Below are 12,095 nucleotides of genomic sequence, written 5' to 3' on the forward strand. Positions count from 1 at the left end.
TTAAAAACTAATTTGGGGTACAAATTAAGAGTATAACTCTCTTCTCTGGGCACCACTCCACCACTGACTTTATTAAAGGTGTCAAAATTAAAACAGTATAAGGTAACCTAAGCTCAATATAGGATAATAGACAGATGGAAAATATGATAGTCCAAGTCTCTGCAAGCCTGGTTTATGTGCTGATTGTCTGAAAGCCTCTCAGCTCCGAGTCTGTCTTCTACTACTACAAACAAACAACAACAAAAAAAAAAAAACATCAAGCCTACAAAGCTGTATGTTAAGCAATGGGGACAATAATCTATCTTAAATCAATTAAGACAGGCTACAAGTCCAATTTCTTAAAGTACTGATTGAAGATGTCATGGATTGAACCAGTGCCGCTCGGTATTCACTTGGCTGTGTCTGCTCGGTGCCTGGAGAGGAGTAGGAGTAGGAGAGGGAGGGGAGAAAGAGCAGCGCAGCAGCGGGCAAATTACCAGCCCTGAAACCCAGAAATAAAGGCGAACTTAGCTTGTATGCGCAAGAATAATTCACTGTGGTTCACGATATGGTATTTCGCATAGAACAACATACCGCTCCGGGGATTTAAGCGATAGGGCTGGGTCATTTTGTGGACTCTACACGAGACGGCTGCAAACTCAGAAGGAAAGAAAACAACAACACTGGAAAAAAAAAAAAAAAAGACGGGGGTTACACACAACAGTGACAATAAAACAACACTCCCCGACAAGTGGTCTGCCTGGTGCCGAGGGTGAAGTCCGAACCGCAACAAAACAGGAAATATTGGTGAATTATTATTCTATTTGAAAACATTTTAAATGTCGTTTTCCAGATAGCGTTTCTGTGTGAACTTTAAACTCAGGAAACAATGAAGACATAGCGAGCAAGAACTCATCAAGTGTCTCGAAGCTCCTAGCCATCCCGCTAGCGTTAGCTTGGCTATCTTGTAGCGAGCGAATGCGAGGCAAAGCTAGCGCCCGCTAGTGCAGCCAAGTGAGCTAAGTTAGCTTGTCGGCTAACGTTAGCTGGCTAGCTAAAGGCGTTTTAGAGAAACTTTTGGTGTTGTTTCCCCGGAGCCCAAACACTGAAGGAGTATTGTAAAAACAGAGGGGAAGGGCAGGGCCCCTTCTGGACTTTATCCCCTCTACATATTATCCTAATATGATGGCTGCGGAGGTCAGCAGTGAGGATACGGGCTCGGTCACGACAGGGACAGGGGTGGCAGGCGGAGGAGGCCCGGAGACGGCCCCTTTCCCTTCCTATCCCAACAAGTCGAACAGAGTTCGAGTCACTGATTTGGGACAAGGACCAGCACCAACCCTCCGCCAACATTCAAACCCCTCTCCGGACTCACTTCCCGACATGAGCATGATATATGCCGTGTCTAGTGGGGATATGAGCGGACCAGCGCTGCCCGCAACAGGGAGTGGCGGAGCAGGAGGTGGACATGCAGTTTTGCAAGGAACAAGCTCAGGGACCGTGAGCGGCATTTGCTACTCTCCCACCTCGGAGGGTCCAGCTAGTCGTTCACCCACATCAACAGGCCCTGATGGGCCCGGTGTCTTCCCCCCACTGCCACCCCCTCCTCCCCCTTCAGGCTGTGGGGGGCTCGGAGTAATGGATGAAAGCGACATGCAGGATGGACTGGAAGGCGAAGAAGAAGAGGCGGTGTTCCCCCTCTCTGCACCTCCCACGAACCAGTGAGTATACTACCAGTAAAAATGACGCATTGTTCATGGACACCTAGAACTCAACATTTTCAAGCATCCTGTAGTTTTTGTAGGGTTCACTTCCTTCCTGTTAACACTTGAGGTCTGAATTTGACATTGTTGACTCGTGCATGTTCAATAGACTCGTGCTACTTACAGGTAGCACCTGTGATGATCTGCATTTGCAGACCACAATCGTTTCTCCATGTGCAGTGGATTTGTATTACCAATAACAAAACAGTTATGGCCATGAATAAATGAATGTCCTACCTATTTAACAAGACCTGTTACCTACTGTGTATGTTTTTTTTTACATTTCCAAACTTGTTCTACTTTTCATTAGTATCAAAATGACCCAGGCTGGATTACATTGGTAGCAGAATGTGCAATTTCATGATGCATTGTGTATTTGTTCAAATTGTCAAAATAAAGTCAAATTATTGGATGTAATTCTTACACCCTTATTCAAAATTAAGCGATCATTACAGTATCAGTGTCAGTTTACTGTTTTTACAATCAAAATCATGAACCTTACTATGAGAAGTGAGGCACTCCGAATTAAGTTGCCAATTGTAAGTATTTATATTTACTATCTACCACATTAATAATCAATAATTGATTAAAAAATACTGCCCCCTAATAGTTGACTTAACCATTAGTCACCGAGAAGAGTCCCAGTCGATCCACATCATATTAGTCAGATAGTCGCAGGAAAAAATATAACATACAATATAACACCTTGTCACAGAAACAGAAGTATCAGGGGATTGTTGTAATATGGACTGTTGCTCAGTACAGTACTAGCTGGTTTACACTCGGCTATGTAGCGTACGTAGTTTAGTTGATTACCTGGACTAGGAGCTCAAACAATGGGGAAAGGTTTGTTTACTCTACAACCACAGGAGAAGCCGATGGAGGCCAAGTGATGTACGGTGGCTCCGACCAGGACTCTGACTCCAGGGACAGTGGATTCAGGCAGGGACAGGAGAGGTGTGAAACTGGAGACTACTAGTTGACTAGGAGAATCTTTAGTTGGGGACAGCCCTACTTTTCACCATAAGGAAATCAGCTGATGAGTGAAAAAAAAGATGACGGCTCAGTTTTGCCATGAAGAAATGGTAAGAGGAAGCAGCTAAAGTGAACTGATTTGATAAAGAGTTCCATCTAGATAAGCAACATCTTTATCTGTGCCTTTTCCGTTGTATCAAAAGCCAGTTGTGTTATGGCTGAATCATGGGCTCTCACAATTGCACATAACTGTATGGAGTTCAACTTAAGTCACGGTGCTGGGAACACCTGCAGGGATTGACTCAATATTTATGGGGTGCACTACTGCCCTGCCAACTTTGTTAATACAGGATCAACTGCTTAATTTTGATGAATGGATCAGCAGTTATGGCTTTATGTTTGTAAAATAGAGTACGGTTATTCAATTATTTTTTGGCTGACTTGTGAGATTATATGTCAGAAATATGATATTTTATTTTTAAAGCAAAACAAGCATAAAACAGGGTAACTGTAAGCCTTTTTTTTTTTGATTGCTGCATGGAAAATGCATCCTAAGGATTGTAATTTAGAATTGCATCTCTAATTATAGGCATTTCCATGAATTTATCAGGCATGCACACAAGCACATGTTCAAACCCGTGTGTCGGTGTTGTAATAACCTAAATACAGCCCTCCCATTTGTTACAGTCTCATTAGAGAACTGCTGAGCTTTGTCATTTCTGGCCCTCATACTGTAAGATATGGAAGTGACTGGGCCTGGAGTGTGGATTCAGCTCTTATTTTAGGAGCCACCCTATATCTCCCTGTCAGATTACAGAGGAAGGGGAAGGCCAACATTTCACCAGTCTTGCCTATACTGGTAATAAACAACCCTAAATGGAATTAACTGCGCTTGAATCGGGGTTCTTACATATAGTAGTACTCCGTGTTAATTTTGACAGCAAATTCTGATTTAGTCTTAGTCTTTTGAATAACACACCATTTAGTTTTAGTCATATTTTAGTCATCTGAAATCTTTTAGTCTTAGTCTAGTTTTAGTCGACTATATATCATAAGAGTTTTAGTCTTAGTCTAGTTTTAGTAGACCAAATATTAGCAGATTTTAGTTGACTAAATCACGGTGGTTTATCTGATAAAATAACCTTAGCGTGTATGCTAACCTTCGCATGTATTTCTGGATGAGTCGTCTGTAAATGTCACTTTAAGTTGGTGGTGTTTGTCCCAGCGATTTTTGCTCCACACCGTTTACAGACGGTCTTGTTGTCCTTGCTGTCATATGTGAAGTGTGACCAGATGTCAATTCTTTGTTTTCGTCAAAGACCTAGCTCTGACATTTCTGTTTTTCATGAGACATGCCATTGCCCTCGGACCGGGCGCACTGCAAAACGTTAGCGTGTTGCTAACGAGCGACGTCAACTGAAATCAGCCAAAGCTGTGTAACTAAGACTGTGCAACTAAACACAACTAAATATAGTCTAAACAACTGAACTGTTGTGAAAACGTCCTCGAAACTGTGCAAAGTTCTGCAAACTCTTTTAGCTGTTGCGCCTGCATTTGCCGTGGCTTTTTAAAATGGTTCTGCTGCTTCTGCATAGATCAACCTACCCTCAAAGATTCGCTCTGATTGGATTTCTTCCCAGCTTGTCCCACAAAAAGATTTGTTCTGATTGGATCTCTTCTCCATTCGTCCCTTCCTAACATTTTCGTCTCATTTATTCGTTGACTTAAGTGTCAGTTATATTTCATCACAGTCTTCATCATCATATCTGACTTTTTATTTAGTTTTTATTTAGTTTTCGTCTGTGAAAAAGGTTTGTTGATGAATATTTTTCGTCATAGTCTTCGTCAACAAAATTAACACTGGTACTACTGTGGATAAAGTTTTGCCAAGGGGATACAGACTACTTCATGGGTTTGCACTTAGATTCCAGTTTATCAGCTTTCAGGGTTGCCAGTGAGGCAGTGGAACAGTTGTCACTTGTGCATGAATGGCATTGATTTTCTTTGGTCTTGCTTGTTTCACAATGAGTGACTTGTAGTCAAATGTTTCTGTCACATTCACTAACACGTAGCTTTACACGCTTGTGAAATTCAAAATGAATCCGCTCACTGCCGGAGTATGAGATGTTTTACTCAACCAAGTTGTGCAAGACAAATACACAATCTACGCTTTTACTCTGTTTTGGGTTTGTGGTTTAGGTGAATTGCTTGTAGTGGTGAAGAATGCCCTAGATAGCTGACCACATATCTTTCATTTCTGATCATTATTAGCCCACAATTTCCCAATAGGTGTGTGTGCTAGTGACAAAATGAGGTCTACCCTTATGGGGTTTTTAGATGTTGAACTTTGTCCACATCAAACAGTAGGATCTATATTTGTAGGGCGACAGTGACACAAATTATGCTCTTATGTCCCTTTTATAGTTTCTTTCTTTCGGGCTTAATTATTTTATTACTATTATATATTGAACATTTTAAACATTTGAAGTCAAATGCTGAATGTATCTATGTGTGTTCTCATAATAAGAACACCTGCTATTGGTAATATAAGCAAGGCCAGAGCGCTAAGTACATCGTCATGTCTGGTAGTGGATGCTTCTTGAAAACAGACAATCTATAAGGTGCTGCCTTTGCCATGTAATGATGACCCAGTTAAGGCGAGGGTCTGTCCGTCCTTCAGGATGTGCCACTGATCCACTGTGATAGACAGGGCTGATATGTGGACCCTCTAAGAGGTTACTGTCTCTTCCAGTGGTGCTGTCCTAGATGATGCCTAATCTAATATACAGGGATTCAGGCAAAAATGCATCACGGTCATTGACGTAGCTTGAGATATAGCCTGGAGGCAATAAGCTGAAACTCACAGCCACATTTTATGGCATAAAATCAATTTATATCATTATATATGTGACCATCCACACTATGTGTAATCCACAACATGTATACATTTGTTTTCTTTATGATGGGCTTTTTTCACTGTGCCTATAATAAGCATATGCCAGTGGCAAATCTCCCGCCAGCAGCAATGGGTGTTGCATTCACAGCTGACTACCCTGAATGATTCTGAATCTCACCCCTTCAGCTATGTAGCTAGCTGTGTATGCCTTCTGTAATCAGGCTCCAAGACTGATCTTGTATTCCTTTGAGTTATGTTAGCAGCCTGCGAAGTGCATGTTGGAAGAGTGATAGTGGAAAACTTCCACACTGTTGGAAGTGGTCCCACTGTGTGTTGCACAGTGACTGTGAAAGCTAAACTTGGCACATTTGCACTGCACGGTAGAGTGAAAATGTTTGTCAGAGTGAGAGAGAGAGAGACAAACAGCAATCGCATTTATTCACACTTCTATACAGTGTCATTCATTAACAATGGATGCAGCGCCATGATAAGAATAACATACTGCTGATAGTTTAACGAATAGGCAAGAGTGCGGTGGCCCTAACGCTGCACGTTCCTGCTGCCATTAGAAATCGCCAGCTCAGTGCCTGAGCTTAAACAAACAGCATGTTGGAAAACGAGTCGTTGATTTTGAGTTTCCACGAAGATTAGCGAGGATTTGGAGTCATAAAGGGTTTCCCTGAGGAGGTGGTGGTAGGAGGAAGGAGAAAAAGGGCAAAGAAAAGTTGGATTTGAAGATCAGTGGCTGTATGAATGAGTTTACCAGATTTAGCAGTTGGCTGTGGAAACATCTCAGTAACAGCACTGTTAATTGAGTACCCGCACTACCTAATTGCCCTTTGTGTAGGGTGGCAGAGACAATGGAATTTTGAAATGGCACAAGGAAGGATCATGTCACATAGCTTAACTAGGTTATTCCCTGATGGAGATTGTTCCCACTAGCCAAAATGTTATGGCACTTTTATAACAAGGCATGGTCATTAATGGAATTGGATCAGTCATTACACAATTTAATGAATGGTGAGCCCACCAATTAGTATTCAGTCCCTATCGCATAATTCAATGCATAATCAGCCAAAGTCCGCATATTTTTGCGGGTGCCGCATTTTTTTCAAATACGCCGCACTTTCGCTGCATAAATTTCAGATTTAAAAGCTCATACTAGTTTCAAAAGCCTTACAGTTGTAAGTATATTAGTAGTAGCCTATGTGAATTTACGTTACAGTAAGAGATTGCACTTTGTGCATTGGAAGCACTTATTTTAACAGAAGATGTCTGTTTAGTGTAGCTACCTCTGTAAAACAGGAAGCACACATTTAATTTTTTTATATTTTATTTATTCATTTTTACAGAAGTTGTAGCATATTCCTTTTGTAAAGCTACAGAACTTGTTTGACTCATCAATGTTTTGTAAGTTTGAGCCATGTGTTTATTAAGGTATGAAATAAAACAAGATGAGAAGTGAGAAATATTCCCAACACTTTCTGTGATGTAGTATGCTTGCTTATCATAGGAATTAATAAGAAGTGACTCTTTACACTAAGGTAGTAGTCTAGTGAGAACAGGGTGTTGGGGGAATCACTTTTTTCTCTCTTTTTCATCAAACTGCAATTTTTGCAAGTTCCTGCAATTTCATTGCATAAAATTACATAAATATCCCGCATATTCCATCGCATTTTTTAAGAAAACGTGCCGCATAATCAAGGATTTTTGCCCGCAACAATCACAAAAAAACTCTGCATTTTTCTTGAAGGACTGAGTATTATGCCTGGCATTTCTTGTTGTATTTTTTTGAAAATCAGTGCATTACTCCTAGCTTGAAAGTTACATAGACCTATAAAACTGTGTTTGCACCATGTCACACAACTGCCCCGTCAGTCTCCCAGCCATTGTAGCGTAGGATGCACATGCTTAGGGTTGGTTTACTAGACCCATTGATTGAAACACCAGTCCCACTTTTATTAGTGTAAGCTCTTTGCTGTGAATTGATAAGGCAAAGCCTATGGTTTCCATGCATTTTCAATGTGTTACGCAATGTCCTGTCATGCCCTTCCAATACCCACACTGCCCTGCCTTTTCTCTCCTGCATCCTGTTTTCAAGACTTCTGAGCCATTCATTGTGGCCTTAACAGGATCCTCAGAAGCATTTCAGTTGTGTTTGACAATACCCAGGACTTTTGATTTAAATTACTTTTCACATTAGTTAGGTGTGCTGAATAATAAGTTGTGTACTTTGCATAGACAATGTTAAAGTGCCAGTATGCTTAAGCACTATAGTACAGGCATGGATTCCCAGGCAAGTATTATAAAGGTTTTTCCTTTAACAGAGTTGTCATTGTATTGTTACTTGTACAAAAGAGCAGCCACACAACTGAAAGCTAGTGTTGCACATTTTCATTTTATTGAGTTCTGTCTGCCTTGTGGATGTTTTGTTTAGTTTGTTCAGTTTGACAAAAAATTCTGCAGGAAGAGAATGTTTTTAACTGGACACCCCTGCTTGTAGAAATCACAGTAGGAATATTGTATCGGTAGATGACAGTGAAGCCTATTTTCACTGATGTAATGATGTTATTTCAGGGAGGCTGATTCACAGCAGGAAAGCCGAGATGTCGGCTTTGCTCCCTGTGTGTCTGGGTGGGCATTAAACTGATGATGGTTGGTTAGCATTCAGGCTTAGCAAGGCTGAAGATGCATGGATGAGCCTTTCCATCTGTACAGTTTATGTCTGCCCCTGTGTGCTGTCATTCTCGTGCCCTGACAGAGGTAACAAGCTGTGGCAGTCCGTCATGTGCAAAGCAAAACAAAACCAATTCACAGCTGCTGTCAGCCCTCCACAACTATCCACCTTTCCCCTTTTTCCATTGTGGAAACTTGGGCACACAAATATAAGTAAATGGTTGAGGCATCGCAATTTACATACAAACTGTTTGGCTGCTTGGTTAGTGTATAAACCCATACAGTTAAATCATTAAAATTAAAATCTCTGGTGTTTGTTCATTTACTAAAATAATGCTTGGTGTGTGGTTGAAACCAGTATGGAATTCTGAGAGTGAGAGAGGTTCACAACATTGTGTATTTTAATCTTTAAGCATGGTTAAAGTCATTTTTATTTATATATGTAGTCTTTAAAGCCATTGCAGCTCACATGGTTATGCTGTTTGTTTCCACTAATGCATGTCTGTGTATTTGAGTGTTCGTGGGCAGCACATAAATGCGATTCATACAGTTGTCCGTGTGTGCAGAGATGCCACTCCCTACACTTGCTGTCCCACTGCTTCAAAAACCAATAGGCAGCATGCTCATGATGCATGGCTTTATGAGAGAGAAAGCAGGGAAGGGGAAGAGAAAGAGAAAGTCATAGCAGGATGAAGTGGGAGCAAAGACTACAGGGCTACAGTTTGACTTAGTCTCTGAACGATCTCTAGCGTCTAAAGGATAATGGAACCAGATGTGATCTTTCAATTTTCCTGAAACTAGTTACCACAGCTAAATACATGTGGGGTGTCAGTCTGCATCTCTGTGTCCTCCTCTTCATCTTTCTTCCATGGATGTCACTTATTGACCCTTGCGACGGGAGATGACTGTATTAGGGCACCAGCAGGGTCACATCATCATGCCTTGTACGGATTTAGAGCTGCCTTTGCTCTGCTTTCCACGTCGGTGCTCACAGTTCTTGCCTGGCCAGCAGCAGTATCAGTGGAGTGGTTGCACCTTGTGAGACCACGGGACAGAGGAGGGAGATGCAGCAGAGGGCGAACTCGGCGTAAGTGGGGCATCAAATCACCCTGCAACTCTTAACCTCACCTCCCTAACAATGGGCTGGTAGAAACAGCTGACAACTCCTGCTTATCAACTATTTTCTATGTTAGGTTTCCAGTTTAATCTTAGTTGTTCAAAATATTGCTTGTTAAAAAGGAAAATCGTCAGTGTGAAATGTATTAATTTCATATTTTGCAGGGGACTTTCTTCTATGTGAGATCTTTCAATTAACTGTGCTTATCTGACGTTTCAGTTAGACAATCACAGGCAATCTACTATAGATATTTTTGTGTCCTCAATGTGTTAAAGTGTTTACTGGATAGACAAACACTTGTTATAATGGTATAATGTGCCAGTTTTGTTTAATTACATAATTCACAGTCCTGACACATGGGAGTCAGGAAAGACAACACTACATGTGTAACTGCATGGCAATATGTGATGTCAAGACAACCTAATGGAGTACATTGGCTCTGTTTAAAAATGTTAGTGGGGTGTTTACTGGGCGTTAAATCCGTGTGTAGAAAACATGTTGCACTCAGTGCCCCCTATAGAAAGTCGGAAGCTCCCCTGAGGTGTGTTGTTAATGTTCAGTAATGCAATGTTTCATTACTTTTTGATACTGATGAGAGCTGACAGAACATCTGTGGAGATGTTTGAGTACAGCTGCATCCATCAAGACAGAAGAAGATGAAGAAGAGAGACAGAAGATGGAGAGAAAGGGCTCATAAAAGAGCTTAATAAGAGACAGACAGAGAGACGAGATCACTCAAGTCATGGCAATCTGTGTCTGTCCGTTAGTCTTATTGCCCCTGCAGCCTTAGCTCCAGCAAACCGGAAAAAGGAAAAAAAAAAGATTTTTCTACCGTTTTTATATGAAATTGTCATTAAAACTTAATTTTAATATAAGTATATTACAATATTTTAATGAATGGATAATGTACAACTGCTGCAGCAATCCATTAACTGAGGCTTATTAAATTATTACGTCCTACCCAAGATACTCTGGGTATCATTACTTTTTAAAAAATAGTTATGCTTGAATGATTTTGGTCAGTAGAGTATGCACTGTCCTCATTTTGAGCCCAAAACTGTAGCTTGTAATTTCTTCAACGTCTGTACTATTTTAGCAGTAACTCCACTTTGGGATGATTCACTTTGGAGAATTTACATATCCTTTAATTTTCCCTGCAGGGTATAGGTTTTTTTTTTTTTTTATTGATGTAATTGTCAGTCATTTTCTTAATCCATTATAAGTTATTGCCTAATTTCTCCTATGGGGAGCATACAGCATGCTTATGCTGCTATTGCTGTGTGCATGAGTTGAGTGCACATTAGTTGGCTAGCATGTGCTTTGTAGGCTAGAGTTTATTTATATTGCCATATTTATATTACTGTTTAAAGACATGTCTGTATGCAACAGCTGTTGCCTATTTAATTGAAACATCAATTACATACATGCATGATAAGCAATAGCATATGGTCTTTTCTGCAGTTATTGCATTTACAGCACAGATTAGGCAATTTGTGTTACATTGATCTCCAAAATAAAACAACCATATATACATTAACATTCATCCCATGATTTTATCATATATTATCATTTTATGTTACCATCAATTGTACAGTGTCTCTCAGACAATTGTAGATTGATTATAAGAAGAATGTTCATGTTCAACATTGTTAACATCATTGTGCCACAGGTTGTTCTTTCCAAACTAAAAGCTGTGAACTGAGAGAACCACAGTGAGGGTTTATGTAGCTCCACACTACAGGCATAATCTACAAACAGGATGTCACTCCTGTCCTGTTAGAGCCCTTGTGATGCAACATTTTGAAGGCATTCAGCCTTAAAAATATAGCCAGAAGGATTGTATACACAATAAATCATACTGCTCTGCTTATTGGAGCCAAACTCTATGTTTTGGCATTTTGCCCAAGCTCACTAGGCTTGGGCATGTTCGATTTCAGCAGTGTGCAGTAATATTGTTCTTGACAGCATGACACAATTAGCTGAACTATGCATATAACTTAACGTAGTAAGTAGTATGCTCTCATGAACAGCTGAAAGGCTTGCCCTTGCCTCTTGTATCACGATGAAGTGACTAAGTGTGTGTGTGTGTGTCTGTGTGTGTGTCTGTGTGTGTGTCGTGTGTGTGTCTGTGTGTGTGTCTGTGTGTGTCTGTGTGTGTCTGTGTCTGTGTGTTAAAGTGAGGTTCAGGATGTGGGCATTGAATGTGGTAGTGGTTGAAGGAAGACACTGTGTGTGACTCTTCATGCTCACTCACCTCAGCAGTTTGAAACAAAATTTGGTGGTGTCGTTCACAGGTAGTAAAGTAAGCATTGAAGTTGGCCATTCATGTGAGTTGCCATAATACCATACGTTAGGATCTGTGCACACTTATCTATCATTTCGTATCAGTTGGGCTGTTAAAGTTGACCGTGGGGGATCTGTATGCAGAGAGATAAATGCCTTAATCTGAGTTGAGCGTCAGTGGAGAGAACCAGGATGTCACTGTGGTGCTTGCTGTTCATGTACTGACATGACAGGGCATTCCTCAAGCTGATAGTAGCACAGTATCCTATCACTGCTGTCATGGCTTATGATCATGGTCTGTTTATCTTAGCACGCTTCCTGACTGGTTTACACACTCAAATCCCGTCACCATGGACAGTTAATTTAAGAATTGAATATTATAGCCCAAACAAAAAAACTACAGGAA

General features: G+C 40.7%; 1 protein-coding gene across 2 annotated transcripts in view; it reads left to right on the top strand.

Annotated features, from left to right (window-relative positions):
- The first annotated feature begins 425 nt into the window (after positions 1–425).
- Positions 426–12,095, top strand: part of LOC127376648 (ras GTPase-activating protein 1) — a 29,399-nt gene continuing 17,729 nt past the window's right edge. Inside the window, exon 1 of one of the 2 annotated variants that reach the window (XM_051423730.1) lies at positions 426–1,700. In XM_051423730.1, coding sequence (XP_051279690.1) covers positions 1,162–1,700 — 539 coding nt within the window. In that variant the 5' untranslated portion in view covers positions 426–1,161. Of the gene's footprint in view, positions 1,701–9,230; positions 9,377–12,095 lie in introns of those variants that run through there. The other variant, XM_051423731.1, reaches the window with a different exon arrangement.

Source organism: Dicentrarchus labrax, unplaced genomic scaffold (genome assembly GCF_905237075.1).
Source record: "Dicentrarchus labrax unplaced genomic scaffold, dlabrax2021, whole genome shotgun sequence".
In the NCBI taxonomy this organism is placed as follows: Eukaryota; Metazoa; Chordata; class Actinopteri; family Moronidae; genus Dicentrarchus; species Dicentrarchus labrax.